The 18,846-nt window shown below is 34.7% G+C and overlaps 1 protein-coding gene across 2 annotated transcripts; it reads right to left on the bottom strand.

Moving 5' to 3' along the window:
- Nucleotides 1–1,386: 1,386 nt before the first annotated feature.
- Nucleotides 1,387–11,007, bottom strand: LOC128217824 (uncharacterized). 2 transcript variants are annotated; one of them, XM_052925227.1, is made up of 6 exons: nt 10,958–11,007; nt 9,973–10,048; nt 9,359–9,490; nt 7,197–7,319; nt 2,887–3,569; nt 1,387–1,833 (listed from the first exon to the last, which is right to left on the bottom strand). In XM_052925227.1, exons 1-6 carry the CDS (start codon nt 10,969–10,971, stop codon nt 1,581–1,583), a joined length of 1,281 nt encoding a protein of 426 aa, XP_052781187.1. In that variant the 5' UTR covers nt 10,972–11,007; the 3' UTR covers nt 1,387–1,580. The 2 variants fall into 2 exon arrangements, with proteins under 2 accessions (XP_052781187.1, XP_052781188.1); XM_052925228.1 differs by lacking the exon at nt 10,958–11,007 and adding an exon at nt 10,805–10,948.
- Nucleotides 11,008–18,846: the final 7,839 nt, after the last annotated feature.

Raw genomic sequence — 18,846 nt, 5'->3', positions numbered from 1 at the left:
ATACTCTCTTGATTATGTAATTATAAGCTGAATATCCAATATTCTCCCTCTATTTATTTGTTTTATGTATCAAATTGTTACAGATGGGTGATTTTCTACAATAAAGAACACTCACTAAAATAATGGGCGTTTGTTCAAATCCAAGATCAATATTCTTTCATAATCCAAGGTCAATATTTTTTCATAATCCAAGGTCAATATTCTTTCATAATACAAGGTCAATTTTTTCATATTCCAAGGTCAATATTCTTTCATATTCTAAGGTCAATATTCTTTCATATTCCAAGGTCAATATACTTTCATAATACAAGATCAATTTTTTTTTCATATTCCAAGGTCAATATTATTTCATAATACAAGGTCAACATTCTTTTATAATACAAGGTCAGTTTTTTCATATTCCAAGGTCAATATTCTTTCATATTCCAAGATCAATATTCTTCCATATTCCAAGGTCAATATTCTTTCATATTCCAAGGTCAATATTCTTTGAGCAAACTAGAGCTATCACAGAAAGTGATTAATGATTTTAAAATCTGATGTATGACAAAGATATGGTAGGGACACAAACTATTATCAGTAAGGCTTATATAGCAAAACATACTCAGTTCAGAAGGTTGCTGTGACCTTGACCTTAAATTAGGGAATCCTGTCTTCAACCCATCTTCATCCTATTGTAGTCACAAATGCCAAATAATTTTAAAATCTGACCATGAATGAGAAAGATATATATGGACCGGACACTATTATTATCAGTTAGGCTTATAGAGCGAGACATACTAAGTTCAGAAGCTTGCTGAGACCTTGACCTTGAAAGTACGGAAACAAGTCTTGTGCATGATTTGTCCTCATGTTTCTGCAGTACTGTTACTTCTGCAACATATTTGGAAATCCAACCATGACTAAGAAAGACATATAGTAGATGAAAACAGAACAGACCGACGGACACATACTAAGTTCAGAACATTGCTGTGAACTTGACCTTGAAGAAGGGAAAATCTAGTGAGCGACACATCTTCATGCTTTGGTGGTAACTTCTGCCAAATAATTTAAAACCCTGACCTTGGAAGCCTAGAAAGATATGGAGTGGATGAAAACCGGACGGACCGTAATACACACTAAGTTCAGAACATTGCTGTGACCTTGACCTTGAAGAAGGAACACCGGTCTTGAGCACAACACATCCTCATGCTACGGTGATCACCATGCCAAATTAATTGAAAATCTGACCTTGAATGAGAAAGATATGGAACGGACAAAAAGGAACAGATGGACGGACGAACGAACATGATCATGCACACAATTCCTATGTAGTCCCTACATCACTTTATGAAGCTGGGATTTAATGTCATAACAGGTAATTTATGTCATAACAAGAAGTTTATACGTTCCAACACTGTTTGTCTGTTTATTATAAACAGCATATCTATATTCAAGACAATGCAATGTACAATCCAGTCAATTGTTTTGTTTTTTAAATTGTTCTATAGGTATAATAACACAAAAGTATTTCTGCAACCAAATAATCGGCTCATGTGTTTTGCAATTGTCACACATGCTTTATTGTAAATATTTGTTCCTTAACATTTCTTTTTCTTCGCCTTCAATAAAGTATCCATCACCAAATCATGTATCGGTAAATAATAATCTGCGTGTCGGTTTTTGCGAATGGCTTGGTACGCTTTTGAAGTTCTAACAAGTCTTTGTGAAGGGTACAGTAAGTTGTTGAAAATAGCTGTTTCCCAGTCAATACCAGCTTCGACGTCCCGTAGAATCTCCAACTGTTGAACTGGTGTTACGACTATCTCATCTCTGTTAGGATTATTTGTCAACCTGAAAATGCATAAACACATATACAATTACATGTGTATAAAGCAAAAAGTTTTCTACGTGGTTGACTGGTTAGCGTAGTGGTTTACGCACTCTCTTCTCACCAAGGCGACCTGTGTTCAAATCCCAGCCTGGGCACATGTGAGTTTGGTTAGTGGTCACCAAGCCGGACAATTGGTTTTCTCTGGGCACTCCAATTTTCCGTACAACACAAGACCAAACTCTCGCGCAACATTGTGCCAACGAGAGTGACTTTGTTTAAATTATCATAACTTATCATAACTTTCTACACAATCATTGTAAAATATATAATGTTAAAACTACAAAGTATTGTTCAATATTTATAGCACTTCACAGAGTTCATGAGGTATTTAGAGTCTTGCACACATTATAGTAACAGTAAAAGCTGCACTCTCACAGATCGACCGATTTGACTTTTGTATTTTTTGTCTCAGAATCAGCTCAATTTGACATCTATGCCTTCAATTCAATCATATACATGTATTAAGATAACTCACAATAGAACAGATCTGTTGGAAAATGCCAAAAAAATATTTTTTCTTAAAGCGCTAGTCACGCTTTTAGCCATTAATCACCAATTTTCAAACGATTTTTAACTTGTGATCTGATATTTTCTCAGCAAAATTGTTTCTATATTTCACTGAATGTGATTGATACCCCCAATTGCCGCCCTGATAGGAAACCGCATGGAAAAATTTCGAAATGCCACCTAAAATGTCAATGCTGTGGAGGGGTATTTTTTTATTTTTTTTATTTTTAAACCTTCCTCTTTAAATAAAGATATTTTTATATTCTGCAATAACAAGCGTACATGGCAATATATTTACGTATTAAGTTTTTCAGTTATGCAAAAGGGACATTTTTTGATTTCAGGATGGGGGTCATTTTTTTCTAATTTTTACGATAACGATTTTTAGACCAAACTATGAAAATAGATATATTTGTAACTATGAAATGAATCTGGTCTATTTTGGCGCTACTTTCAGTAAAGAAAAACAAACATGTTTATCAAATCAAATGAAAGAGGTGACTTACATTACAAACTTTGATATCGGCAATGTGGCATGCCTAATGTTATTTCTCATGGCGTATTCTAACACAAGATCTTGCCGAATTTCTAAACCGAAGTTGAATATCACAGGAATATCGTCCGTGTTATTTTCATACACATTGGGTGAAGAGTTCGAAATGAAGACCAACTTTTCCCGTGGAAAAATTTCTCTTTCCTGATGTACATGATGAAAATTTGATGAAGGAAAGTCCTTTTCCGATTGTCCAATGTTAATATTTTTCTGACATACAAAGTGCAAATTCAAAGGACATTTATGACTTCTGTTCATATCAGTATAAATGTTTGTTGAATAGTTGTTAAAAGCATTTCGGCAAATGCTATTAACTGATATATGTTCACGAAATGAGTTAATCCCTTGACAATTCACTACGACATTTTTTCCAAAACAATTCGCTAATCTGTCATTCCAAACATTCGCTGACAGTTGACGTGAAGTGTTATCCTCAAAATCCAGATAAAATGGATTTTGTAATGAAGTCTCACTCTCGGTAGCTTTTACAAACTCTTCGTCATTTTGGATGTGTCCGAGTTTAATTCTTTCAAGAATCTCTTCCTCTTGTTTGATCGACTTGTAAAGCAAGCTGCTGGCATTTGGATCCAGGTTTCTCAGCGCATACCAATCTTCTGGTCTCATAGATTTGGGCATCTAAAAATATATAATGAAATTCATAACTAAAATGTTGGATTGTAAAAGTGCTTGCCTCCCCCATTGTGTGGTCGTAGCTGAAAAATAATCGTTGATGGACATGAAATTGGTAATTTTGAACTTGGGACAAACCTATAGTGACCTTGTTTGACCTATTCACCCCTATTCAATAGTGAATATCTACTGCATGAGATCAATGATCCTATAAATATTAACAAGAGTTGTCACAGAGACAGCGCGCTCGACTATTCTGCCGCTTTTTGGTGTATGGATTGAAAAGTTTTGGCGAAACATGCAAGGATCACTGTTAAATTAGATTTCAATCTAATGTGCTGAGATATTTACATAAATTTAATTTGAAAATATTTGTGGTAAGCAAATGTAAATTCTAAGTCGTAAAAGGGGCTTAATTTTGTCAAAATGCATAATAGAGTTACCTCCTCCTGTGTACAGGTTGGGGGCATAATGGTGAACAAACCTGCTAAGTTTCAAAGCCAGATGTCAATGGACTATGAAAATATTTTAGGTGGTACGCAAACTTTAACATAAATTCTAAGTCGAAAAAGGGTATAATTTTGTTAAAATGCATGATAAAGTTTCCCTCGTCCTGTGTACAGGTTGGGAGGCATGATGGTGAACAAGTGTGCTAAGTTTCAAAGCCAGATGTCAATGGACTTTGAAAATATTTGAGGTGGTTCGCAAACTTTAAAGTAAATCCTAAGTAGAAAAAGGGGCATAATTTTGTTAAAATGCTTGATAAAGTTACCTCCTCCTGTGTACAGGTTGGGGGCATGATGGTGAACAAGTGTGCAAAGTTTCAAAGCCAGATGTCAATGGACTTTGAAAATATTTGAGGTGGTACGCAAACATTAACGTAAGTTCTAAGTCGAAAAAGGGGCATACTTTTGTTAAAATGCTTGATAAAGTTACCTCCTCCTGTGTACAGGTTGGGGGGATGATGGTTAACAAGCGTGCTAAGTTTCAAAGCCAGATGTCAATGGACTTTGAAAATATTTTAGGTGGTACGCAAACTTTAACATATATTCTAAGTCGAAAAAGGGTATAATTTTGTTAAAATGCATGATAAAGTTACCTCCTCCTGTGTACAGGTTGGGAGGCATGATGGTGAACAAGTGTGCTAAGTTTCAAAGCCAGATGTCAATGGACTATGAAAATATTTGAGGTTGTACTAAAACTTTAACATAAATTCAAAGTAGAAAAAGGGGCATAATTATGTCAAAATGCTTGATAAAGTTACCTCCTCCTGTGTACAGGTTGGGGGGATGATGGTTAACAAGCGTGCTAAGTTTCAAAGCCAGATGTCAATGGACTTTGAAAATATTTGAGGTGGTACGCAAACTTTAACGTAAATTCTAAGTAGAAAAAGGGGCATTATTTTGTTAAAATGCTTGATAAAGTTACCTCCTCCTGTGTACAGGTTGGGGGCATGATGGTGAACAAGTGTACAAAGTTTCAAAGCCATATTTCAATGGACTTTGAAAATATTTGAGGAGGTACGCAAACTTTAACATAAATCCTAAGTCGAAAAAGGGGCATAATTTTGTTAAAATACTTGATAAAGTGACCTCCTCCTGTGTACAGGTTGGGGGCATGATGGTAAACAAGTGTGCAAAGTTTCAAAGCCAGATGTCAATGGACTTGGAAATATTTGAGGTTGTACGCAAACTTTTACATAAATTCTAAGTAGAAAAAGGGGCATAATCATGTCAAAATGCTTGATAGAGTTATGTCCTCCTGTGTACAGGTTGGGGCATGATGGTGAACAAGCGTGCTAAGTTTCAAAGCCAGATATCAATGGACTTTGAAAACATTTGAGGTGGTACGCAAACATTAAAGTAAGTTCTAAGTAGAAAAAGGGGCATAATTTTGTTAAAATGCATGAAAAAGTTACCTCCTCCTGTGTACAAGTTGGGGGCATGATGGTGAAAAAGTGTGCAAAGTTTCAAAGCCATATTTCAATGGACTTTGAAAATATTTGAGGTGGTACAAAAACTCTTACAAAAACTTTAACATAAGTGGTTACGCCGACGTCGACCCCGACGCTCGGGTGACTAGGATAGCTCTCCTTTCTTATTCTTCGAATAGTCGAGCTTAAAATTAATGGATGTAAGAAGTACCATCTTGTTTAACTGATCTCAAAATCAATAAGAGTCATCTACAAGTCATGACCAACTGGCATACCAAGTATGAAGTTCCTTGGCGCAAGTATTCTTCAGGATATAATAAAGCGGAAACCTGATTATTCAGCTTATGATCAACGCCTAAAAATCATATTTTACCTGAAGGTAACAGCAACCTTGACCATCAACCTACTGATCTGATAACCAATAGGGGTCATCTACTGGTCATGACCAACTGGCATACCAAGTATGAAGTTCCTTGGTACAAGCATTCTTTAGAGTGAGCTGAAAACATTTTTCAGCTTATGTCATCACAACCTTGGACGTTGACCTACTGATCGCATAATCAATAAGGGTCATCTACTAGTCATGAACAGCTGGCATACCAAGTATGAAGTTCCTGGTAGCAAGCATTCTTTAGCTTATAAAAGAAGGAAAACCATCTTCCAGCTTATGGTCCCCACCAAAAAAATATTTTTTTAACCTGTTGGTAACGGCAACCATTGACCTACTGATCTCATAACCAATAGGGGTTATCTACTGGTCATGACCAACCTCCATAACAAGTTTGAAGCTCCTGGGTCAAAGCATTCTACTACGTTATAGAGGGGAAACAAAGTGTGACATACAGACTGATGGAATGAAGAACAGGACCAAAACGATATGTCTCCCCATGAATGGGGGAGAAGTAATATCAGTCTTAATATAAGTCTTTATGACATTGCAGGCCTTGAGGTCATGCAACACAATTTGCATTGCAGGACCGTGTTGGTATTTAAAGGACCAATTAAAATTTTAGTCCTGCTTTTATTAAAGATTCAAATAAATCTTAGTATATACAGATACTGTCATTTACAAACATATTCAGTCTACAGATTGGATGCCAAATTTGGAACTTTAATCAGTACTGTTTGTGTTTTATTTTTCATAGAAAAAAAATCAGTATTTCTTTAAACATGCCTTTTTAGAAGAATAAAAAACAAATCCTTCAACCTAAATCTTTTTGGGCATGTGACCAGAAACAAACCTATTTTTTATTTGGCTCTAAGTTTTATTTTAAGTGAATGTTCAAAGAAGCTGGCGCATGGGTAGAATAGAGGCATTCGATAGGGAATTCATGATGAACACTAAGAAAAGAGGCAATTCTTTCTGGTCTTCTAAAAGATAAGCCAGCCCCAGGCTGTGTTTGGCCTGCCAATTGCAACCTAATCATTTAGAAGATAAAAATAATAGCATATTATACTGTGTAAAGAACAAAAATGGTGTCTGCTTATTTGGACATTTTTCAATGAGTTCTACCTATGGTATTAATGTTTTTTTACCCAATTGTTCAGGTATTTTAATTTTGCCCCCGTCCTATTTATGCTGCGTCCTATACATAGTATAATATGGTTGCTAACTATTATCTATGGAGTTACCTATGGAGCCATTATATATGAAATCATTCTAGTCAAAATAAAATAGATGTGAACATGTATACATGTACCTGTATATTTCCCGTAGCCTTCATAACCTCGTACTGAATTTTCAGGACTTCAAGAGGGTCTCTCTGTCCTGGACTATTATCATGTCTGTATACTTTAGGATCTGCGCTGCTCTTTTTGAACTTCTAAAATAATATATATGTAAAAAATAATATACCGGTATAAAAAACACACACACATTGTTTTTTAGAACATTCATAATATTATCTAAACCCTTCTGCATTACGTCATAAGTTGACAAAAATATACATGTTTACAAGTGACAGGATAAAAAACAATCAGAGAAAGGAAGCAACATCAACAGTATGATGAGTTTAGTGAGAGCATGCTGTTTTATTAAAAAAAAAAGTATTTGCTAGATTTTCATCCATTTTTTTTTAAATGGGGGATGGGGGTGACATTTTTTCTTTCTTTTTTGATGACAGTTTCACCTTTGAATATATGTTCATGTTCTTGCTTATTGCATACAAGACTTTATAGACGAGCCACAAACAAAATAGTAACATTTCTCCTTTTTCAAATGTGAATGTTTAAATACAATATTTACACCTCAACTTCCATTCCTTAAATGAACTGCCTTCGATGAACGCAACATCTTCGGATATGTTCGGATCGTAATATATTGCATAACAATATGCATGAAAGCTATTGATCTTGTTATTAGTTGTATTGTGTCAGCAGGTCCCGTAAAATATAGATCAACATTTTAGAAAGTGTTAGTTTATTATATTTTAAATATATTGGTGCCAGAAGTGTTTCAATTTTTACGTTTTAAAGTGATTTCAAGTGGTTGATCTTTGTGACGTCATTTGAAAAAAATGTTTCCGGTTATAGTCGGGTCGTTCTATTTACATAATGGGTAAGAACGGATTACTGAAAGAATTTCTTAAATAAAATGAAGTAGTTTTTTAACAATTCTTGAATGAAATAATGAACTATTGGTGTAAATATAAGGAATGAATTGCGGGGTTGATGTCATGATCGGGGATATGAACGCAATTGGGTTGGTCAAAGTACGCGTGGAGTCCTTCGGACTACACACACATTGACCAACCCAATTGCGTTCATACCCCGATAATGACATCAACCCCGCAATTCATTCCTTAATTGAACCGTAGGTACGAATAAACACCACTTCCAGACAGTACCAGACAGGTATGCAAAAAAAGACTGAGTTCAACATCTTTTATTTGAGTCAATAAAACTAAAAAGCGGCGAATAAAAAGAGCAGGGGGCGGGGATGAAAATCTAGAAATTAATTTATAGTCGCCTTCAAAATATTTTTGGATATGAGGCAATTCGGTACACCATATAATAGTAAAATAGATTTTTTATTTGACAATGGATTTTTTTTAAAGATTATATAGTTAGTGGGCAGTAATTAAAAATTGCTTGTTACTTTCATTAATTGTCTATGGAGTAGAAATAATGGTAGAATATTGTCTCAGATTCAAATATTCTGACCAAAAATCATGAAGATAGGATTAAAATGTTGAAATTAAAGAAAGAAAAAATGAAAACTTGCATCAATTGGGATTTATGTTTATAGAAAAACAAACTTTTGCATTTAAATGTTGACAAGTTTTATGAAAAATTGATTTAAATGTTAAATTTATGACAGAGGGGGATAGTCATCAAACTGCTTAACTTCAAAAGATAGGATGTCCATGCTTGTCTGTTTTTATCAGTAGATCAAGGTACAGAACTCTGCAAATATCTCAGAGGGATGGAACTTGCTTATAAATATTGGGAAAAAAGTTTCAAGGGGAGCTGAAAAAATGTAAGCCCTATATATTTCTATATAAGTAGATCCAAATGTTTTTGCTGGATATCCTTACCTTGGCCAAGGGCAAAGATAAAAAATATCCACATGGAACAACCTTTTCTTCACTTGTAACACAAAAAAGAGTTCCAGCATAAAAATACATTTTTGCTAAACGGTATTTAGTTTAACTGAGATGGGAATAAAAACATCTACCATGGCCGCTTGTGTAAAATAGTTCATACCAACTCTTTCAAAAGGGTGTTCTCGGAAAATCAGTAAACATCTTTTTTGTAAAAAAAACCTATGCTCGGGTTGGGATGAACCTATCTTACACTCTCGACCACTGAAGATACTTATTATCTAACATAATATTTCACACACCCTCTAGTGAACATATACCTGGGATGTTCTTCTTCTGGGTCGCAATTTCTGCAGCATGTAGCTGAAATGTCTGTCCTTTGAAGTTTGGAACTGTTCGTGAAACAACAGGGGGTATCGATCATACGCCTCATTGTGACAGCTTCTAACAAACTGAAGAAACACGAAAAGAAATATAAAGTCAAACAAGCGTCTTATCTATGTTAGATATTTGTATTGCCAAGCTGAATAAATTATGTATTAAAAGACCAATCATGTAAATTTGAAATTAGGGAAACAAAGGATCGGGGTATACCACGGATAAAGGGGGAAATGGGCCATGTTGTTATCTTCCAGGTGGCCCTGCATTGCCAAGTGAATGTGGTAGGGGGGGGGGGGTCGCACAAAAATAGCAAGGAATGGGAGATTTGACCAGCAGTTTGTCCACGCTGGGCGAGGTTTACCTGGGATTGGCTGGACCAAAAGTCCCCACTATTCCCAGGACCTGGGGGAGGGGGGTGCGGGTCCTATAGGTATATAAATACAAGATTAAAAGTTTAAAACAATGTGATATTAGCTGTCATACATTCAGAAATTAGCAATTATATAGTTACGCATTTATATATCTCAATTAATTGGAATAACAAGTAAAATACCTTCACTAATGTTTTATACACTTGAAAACTCGGTCCAGATCTTGCTCCAGACAGTAGTGACATATTGGATTCAAGTCTGAAAAAAATCAGAATATCCTGTCAGCGTTGCTTACTTTCTCTTGGGTAGTGATAAGTATACCTCATTACACAGAAATGGTGAATGATAACAAATTAAGAGTTACCACAAGTTAAATAAAAAGTTATGTGCAATCTCAATGTACATCCATGTATATATTTATATCTAATGTCAATATATAAAAAAGTATCCCTAAAGGCTCATTATTGTAGCTATAACCACATAACAGGCATACGTTGACAAGCATCAGTCCTTTTTTTACGTCATGACTGATATAAGTATTGATTTTTTGATATTTTGGGTAGAAACATCGATCAAAAGGATTAATAGAGTGACTGATATTCAACTTTTAACTCTTTTAACTTTGAAAGGCTTAAGAATGTCGATAAAAACTGGAGTGAATGACAAAGGCGATGAATGCAACAAGTCTGCCAGTACCAACACTGGAAGAAGCATGACTAGAGTAGAGTGGCATGACTGTAGCCTAGTCCACCTAAATGGCCATCAACGAGTCTTTTGACAATTTTATCACTATGGCAGACTTGAGACGTTACAGAGCAACAAAAGAAATGTCAAAGTAATACAAATGTATCCCTGTTCTCTCATTAGTGTAGCTAGGCAGCAGCCTGCCCTGTGAGTTTCTCCCATAAGTACTATTCCATTTAAAAAAGCCAGTACTTCAGAGTATTTTTGGTTTTGGCAACTCTTCGTTAAGGGAACATAATTAATGTCCAAATATTAAAAAAGTTCCCTTACATGGTATCGTCAATAACACGATTTTTGTGGTTACCACACTACAGGAAGATGGTTATTATTTTAGTGGTCAAAACCGAATCGAGCATACGACCCCTGGGTTGAGAGTCAATTTTCATACCACCAGACCACGGACTCGCAATGGATTATACTTACTGCTTAAAAAGCATCAGTCTGACAGATGATGAAAATAGATAGTCGCGAAATTGAATGATATTGAGGGGTGGTGCTAAAAGCCGAGACCCGGTATCGATATTGAGAAAAGTCGGTATGACTGTTTATGATATCTACCAGATTATGTTGATACCGGGTTTTTCGTCACAAACGGTACCGGGTAATATAATATTCCCTTAAGAAATTCCGGTATCGATAGGCCCGGTATCAATGTCCCCAACAATCAACCATGGCCTTTGGCTTTGATATTGTTATTTATGCATTCATATGTTGATAAATTTTCTCTTTCACTTAAATATGCTTAATTAATATGCAATTAATCATGATTAGAAATAATTATTACTATGTCACATGATATATAATCTAAATTTAACTTATCATGTAAAAAGAAACATTATGTTTACGTTTCTTAATAAATATGTTTGAATCTTGAATCGTTGACTATGTTACACAAATACAACAGAATAGTTAGTTTGATTGAACGAAGAATAGTATGATTAACCTGTATTAATATGTTGACAGTCCCCTTAATATTCACAATTTTAACAAATTGTACATCTTGAATACAATACATTATAATTTGATAATAATTGACTTTTGGTTTTTATTGTGATATTTGAATAGAAATAATTCATTTTGAATTAACATCCAGTGTTGATCTTCAAACGCCGTCGTGCTTATTCGTTTTTTTCTCGGTAAGTTTAAGTCTTATATGTATGTAAATCGTAAAAAAGAAAATTCCAATTTTGTTGTCTGTCAAGCCTTTAAAACATGTTTTTTATTATACATTTCTTATAATATGTTAACTTCAAGCATGAGCGGCAAGATATATCCCCTTGTTTATTGCACTTGTCTCACGGCATGGGGTCAATTTCCTGTGTATCTGTTTATTGGTCCAGTGCCTTTTAAAGTTGACACTCTCAGATGTGACAATATCATTGTCTGACTAATACATATCCAATTCTTGTATAAACATTATACATACGGGATTTACGTCACAATCGGTAACGGATAATAAAATACTATCTTCAGAAATCCCGGTATCGATAGGCCCGTTATCCAATGTCCACCGATGGTCTCGTGATGCATGTTTAAATTATAACATTGATTGAAAATGCGTTTGGCACATAATGGTTTGTGCAATTACCTATGTTTTTTTGTGTTTGTTGATATTTTCATTATATGCTTACGAACTTATATCAATCATGCGTGTTTAAATTATAACAATAATTAAAACATGCGTTGTGCACATCTTTTTCCGTGCAATTACCTATGCATTTTGTGTGAGAGTTCGCTATTATTTGTTATTGTCGCTAGTTTGCCTATCTTGCAATTCAAAAATATGACAGTAAACGATTTTAAATGGTTGTTTATAACTCAAAAAAATACAATCAAGATACAATAGAACAATCAAGCATACCGCCAACATCAAAGATCATTATCCGATAATGATACCTTCAGAAGGCAATACAAAAGCGGGTCATGTCATAATGAGATTAGTCATCTGATAACATTGCGGTAGCACTCAATCCGGTATCGACAAGTGGTACCGGACACCGGGCGATACCGGATACCGGGTAACAGCTATTAGCACCACCCGATATTGAGGGGTCGTGCCAAAGTGCTGACCTATTAGCTGACGATATAGAAAAAGAGGAGATTTGCTGACCAATTGCTGACCATATAGACAAAGAAGGAAAAAATATTATTGAAATTATAAGGTTTTTTTGGGTGGGTGGGTAGGTGCGTGCGTGCGTGCGTGCGTGCGTGCGTGCGTGGCGTGCGTGGTGGGTGGTTGGGTTGGTGAGGGTGAGTGGTTGGGTGTGAGTGAGTGAGTGAGTGAGTGAGTGAGTGAGTGAGTGAGTGAGTGAGTGAGTGAGTGAGTGAGTGAGTGAGTGAGTGAGTGAGTGAGTGAGTGAGTGAGTGAGTGAGTGAGTGAGTGAGTGAGTGATGTGAGTGAGTGAGTGAGTGAGTGAGTGAGCGAGTGTAATATAGAACAGTTTGGATATAATGAATTCAACGTCTACATGTGATATGTCCACTGGTGCTTTTACACAATGATTATGATACCATTGGGAACACTTCTTACACTGTATTTGATCACCTTTATTTATAGAAATTTAACCTAAAAAAACAAAAGTAATTGGAAACTCAAGTAATAATGTCAAGATGTTAATGATTCCTGTCGTTATTATATTTTTAGAATAAGGTAAGTATTAGAAGGCTTACAAATGAGCATGCCAAAATGTTTCAAGACATTTTGATGGAGTGGGGGGATATTAAATGCTTCTTAATGGACTGGTTGGTTGTTGCAATGCGTTTTCTTGGACAATGATTCTTAAAATGACACTCTCATTTAAAATCAATACATACACATGTATAAAAAACATAAATTCTGAGTAATAAACCTTCAACTTATTACTAGATGATGCATACATGAAAATATTAATACAGGTAACAAGTTTAAAACCGTGTATTCAAAAGCTGAAAACGCAAAAATATTAAATGATTGGTGAATGCTAAAAGATTTACTGCGATCTAGCATTGTTTCATAAGGTAGAAATACCGTGTTTTCTGCACCGTTCTTTCAAATTAAACAAAGAATCCTTCATAGGAACCATTCTTTTGACATTAATTAATCCTTTTTGGTAAATTAAAACAATTGTATTAAACGTGGTAAAACTTAGTTGGGTGAACAATTGCATCTTTAAAGAACTAGTGGATTGATTTTAACGCGTCTAAATGGACTGGTTAGGTGATTTCAATGCGTATGATGGACTGGAGGGAATGATTCAATGCTTTTTGATGGACTGATTGATTTATTAAATTTTATTTCAATGCGTTTTGATGGACTGATATAATGATTTCAATTATCCTAAATGGCCTGGTTGATTAATTTCAAGGCGTTTTATGCACTGGTGGAATGATTTCAAGGTTTATGATGGACCTGAAGTGAGAATTTAAGTCTTTTTGATGGACTGTAAGAAGGACTTGTATGATTCGAAGACGGCATTCGGATCCTCCCACTGCGGGTAGTGTCCTATCGCTGCGTCTAGTACAGTAATACTCGGGGATGGCACTACTTTCCTGCAAATGAAAGCGTAGATTACAGTTATACCCGCGGATGGCACTACTTTCCTGCGAATTGAAAGCGTAGATCACAGTTATACCCGCGGATGGCACTATTTTCCAGTGGAAAAAAAAGTAGATCTCAGTAATAATCCAGGATGGCAATACTTTCAAGTTAAAATAAGAAGTAGTCCCTAGTTATTATCGGGAATGGCACTACTTTCCTGTTAAAAATAAAAAAGTAGACCACAGTAATACTCTGATATGTCACTACTTTCCTGCAAAATGAAAGCGTAGATCACAGTTATATGATTCATATACAGATAAAAGATATTAGCGATTTTTTGGCGCCTTTTCTAACTGTGGAATTTGTGGCTGCGTAGCTATGAATTCCAAAACCTCATTTAGTAAGGCTGCACCAAAAATCATATGCGATTTTTTGTGTTTATCATTTAATTCAAATGAGTTTAACATGAAAATGCTTCAAAACTATTTTTTAAAAATACGTCAGCCTTTATTGTGCGCCTTAAATGTGAATAAAAATAATTAATAATAAATCGGTTATTATAACACAATAAAAGATGTTTAGCATTTACAGTTTTCACATAGAACTTTGCGTACATGCTACTGATGACAAAAACAAAACAACGCAATTGTAGAAGGCTTAAGTAGTTTGGTTATCATAGTTATCGAGTTTTGCCTCTTGAAAATATGAAAAAGTCATGCAAAGAATTGAAATTAGCTGTAGGTTAATAACCATTCAAGATTTTAACATGATTCTTAGTATACAAATTACCAGTGAGAATGTGCAAATGTGAAACAAGGCCCTTAACTCTTGCTTTAATAAGTGCCGATTCTTTTTATATTTTTGTCCGAATCATGTGAATTCATCCGCCTAGTCGCGTAAAGTCAATTTAAAAAACAAACATTAGGTGCAAACATTGAGAGTAGGTCGGTAAACCGAAAACAAATACTTTTTTGATGCCTTTGAAAATTATAAACTTATTTATAACATGGAATCAAATTCATTAGTTAAATTTATGTCATTTAAATGTTTTGTCGAGATGCATGAGTTTATTTAACAAGACATTTTGTATTTTAGATTGATAAAATATCTCAACCAACGGGCAGAAAACAAGGACAGATGGGTCGGTGCACTTGTGCAAACGAAACTTCCGGGTGATAAACTTCACATCATTTTGTACATAACGAATTGCTCTATTGGCAAGATAGTATTAAAGTTTAAAGAAAGAGTGAATAATTTTACAATTAAAAGCATGAAAACTATAGACTAAAAGAAATATATGAAAATCGAGGACCAGGCAGTATGCGATTTGGCGGTTCTTCATGAAGATGGCCGACATTCGGCAAAATTGACCAAAAACCAATGATTCTATTTGTAATACTCAGCAAACTATTTAAATTATTTAATGATATATATTCTTATTTCTGTTCACATGATATATGGGCCATCTGATTCAGTAAACCATGGATACGCATTCGTTGATCATTACAAGTAAAAAAACATTTTCACACATATATTATTGTGTTATACAACTGATTAAATGTATGATTTAGCTTATTTTATTCACATAAAACAAGAGCAAACAATAGAAAAAGAAAGTTCAACACCATGCAGAGTGTTACTGCGATATTCTTTTTCTTCCATAGAAAAGAAGTTCAATCCCAAAGTGTTACTGCGATATTCTTTTTCTTCCATAGAAAAGAAGTTCAATCCAAGAGTGTTACTGCGATTTTCTTTTTATTTCCACAGAAAAGAAGTTCAATCCAAGAGTGTTACCGCGATTTTCTTTTTATTTTCACAGAAAAGTAGTTCAATCCAAGAGTGTAACAGCGATTTTCTTTTTATTTCCACAGAAAAGTAGTTCAATCCCGGAGTGTTACTGCGATTTTCTTTTTATTTCCACAGAAAAGAAGTTCAATCATAGAGTGTTACTGCGATTTTCTTTTGATTTCCAAAGGAAAGAAATTAAATCCCAGAGTGTTACTGTTTTTTTCACAGGAAAGTAGTGACATCCGCGAGTATAACTGTCATCTCTTTTATATTCACAGGAAAGTAGTACCATCCCCAAGTATGACTGTACTAGACGCGGCGATAGGACACTATCTCCATTGGGATGATCCCAATGGCGTCTTCGAATCCTACAAGTTCTTCTTGCAGTCCATCAAAAAGCCTTAAATTATCACCTCAGGATCATTAAAAACCTTGAAATCATTCCACCAGTGCATAAAAAATAATTAATTCCACCAGTCCATAAAAAAGCCTTGAACTCTCTAATATATTTATCTTAAAGCCTTGAACTATTTCCCCAGGTAATTGAAATGATCTTGAACGTTCTTCTCCAGTCCATCGAAAAGTCCTTTAATTTTTCATCATATATTCAATCGATCAATCATAATGTCCATGGCCTTGGAATACTCGAAATATTTGAACGACGTGAATACATTTTAAATTTTCATAAAATTGTTAAACAATCAACTATTTAATGAAAGGTTTTGATATATTTTAAAACTTAAAAATTTGAGAAAAAAGCCGCCTTCGTATTATCAATATTTCCAATCTCCTTTGAAACAGATTACTTTACCCATTTCTATTAAATTCTTGCATAAATGCGTGAAATGTCCTAAAGTAAAAAAGCCAATAAAGGTCTTGAACAATTTTTGCCTTTATTTTGGGGAGTTTTTTTCTCATATAAAGAAATAAAAGTTTAATGAAGTTGACTGCTTGATAATTTGTATGTGAGAGTTAATGTTGGTTATGATTTCCTTAACAATAACCTATATTATTTTTTTGTTTAACGGTGTCTTTTAATTTTAAATGAGTATGCTTGTATATCCGTGTGTTTGATAGGGTGAACATCTTCACATTTGTTAGATGTTATTTGATTTGTGATATTCTTGCACTGAATACCGTTGTGTTAATCTTGTATGTGCACTTGTTTTTGTTGAACAAACAGCTTATTTACCATAACAGATAAATACATACATGGCCATCATGTGCTTAAATATTGATGAGTATTTATCCTTTACACTTTTGTTTGACCATGATTCATAATAACCTTAAAGGGACTAGACACCAGATGGTCCAAAAATCGTCAAATACAGTATTTCCTCAAGACTAGCCTAAAATGTCGATACGAGCTGGTATGAGGCCTATAATTCATTATTTTACAGTACTAAAAATATTTATCGCTGTCTCAGCTACGTTTACCCGGTTGGAAATAGAGCATTCTGATTTCCCAGTATATAGTGTATACATTTAGCATGTGAATTTCCCGTGATTAGTACAGGTACATAAACCGACGCGATTTTTGGACTAGGGCACTTGTGGCCTAGTTTATAGCCATACACGCGCTATCTGCATTCTCAAGCCGCATCTGGGGGTTCACTGACGTAATGTATTCATACGCTGTATTTTGATTGGATTGCCGTTAGCGAATTTGAATAATCAAAGTAGTACCAGAACTGATTACAATGAAAACATCCAATAAAAATAGTTCTCATAACAATTCAAGATAACTGTATGTTCTTTTAATGAAGCACAAGAAATTCATACGTAGCGAGTGGGTTAATCGGGTTAACTACATGAATATTCTTGCATACGGTCAGATTATATGCAATAAGAATAAGAACATATTGGAAAAGTATGCATCGATAGTTTTCCGTTCAATGCTCTGTATTGATAGACTGGTACCCTCTTTCTCTTTTATCCAAAAAGAAACCAGTATCAGCTAACCGCGGTGCCCGTCGCTCATTCGAAATGTCTTGTGAATTCATTCGTAAAGCGAATAAAGCGTGCGGTCTAAGTAGAAAACAACCAGGAAAATTGGTTTAAAAAATATTGTTATCCTTCGCATACAATGTTGGTATTCCGAAGTCGGTCCCTGTTCTTTTTTCGACATAATTTGCATGTTTCCGTGATATTTTGTTTTCGATACAAAGTTTTTTTAACTAATCATCGCATGGCACTTAGCACATTTTTAAATACAACATGATTTTTGGTATTTATTGTTCAAATACTATTAATTTTAACTAAAAACCATATGCCGCGTACCTGTATAACTTTATATTTTTGAGGAAAAAGTAAATCAGGGTACCAGTCTACTTATTGACCTCAAAATTTACTCTGATCGGAGCGGCCGAATGATTCAGACATACATGTATGTTATCACTACTTCCAGATGCTGATGATGTGAATTTCATAGTGTTTTATTGGGAAATTTATCAATAAAGCCGCTATTGAATAATTACCACCATCAAACGGATTTATTTTCACCTTACCGTGGGTAGCATTTTTAATTTGACACGTAAATTTTCAAGCAATACCAATTCGTTTGAAAAAATCATGTTATTTCAATTTTGCAAAATGGAGATAAAAAATATCAAATATGCGCATACTTATTTATGAAGTTTCATTCTAAATGAAGCCAAATGTATGAATATGTGCACAGCATCTGTGAATAAGATGATTGTTTACCTATGTGCATAGAAAAGTCTTGGAGCCACTCTCAGTGTAAGTACATGACATTGTGATAAACCATCGCCATTGATAAAACAATCTTGCATGCTCAATTTTGATTTCCTCTCTTACCACAGGGGAAGGTTGCGTTGTTTTGACACAAAAGTTTTGATAAAGTTATGGCCTCTTAAACAGGGTCATGTCGGCAAATATATATGGAAATTCAGGGTCAAGTCGTCCCCCTTTACAAAGATAATAACATAAATAAAAAAAAAATGCCAATTATCACAAGTTACAGTTACCACATCATATTCTTACTAAA

The sequence above is a fragment of the Mya arenaria genome, chromosome 14 (assembly GCF_026914265.1).
Source record: "Mya arenaria isolate MELC-2E11 chromosome 14, ASM2691426v1".
Classification (NCBI taxonomy): Eukaryota; Metazoa; Mollusca; class Bivalvia; order Myida; family Myidae; genus Mya; species Mya arenaria.
This window is presented reverse-complemented; position numbering and strand designations above follow the sequence as displayed.

What these genes read in the sequence shown, in the direction of transcription:
- LOC128217824 (XM_052925227.1), bottom strand. An exon ending in CCAGAAGAAGAACATCCCAG is followed by an intron (nt 7,320 to 9,358) that starts GTATATGTTCAC and finishes ATATTATTTTAG; the next exon opens with AAGTTCAAAAAGAGCAGCGC. An exon ending in CCGATATCAAAGTTTGTAAT is followed by an intron (nt 1,834 to 2,886) that starts GTAAGTCACCTC and finishes ATGCATTTTCAG; the next exon opens with GTTGACAAATAATCCTAACA.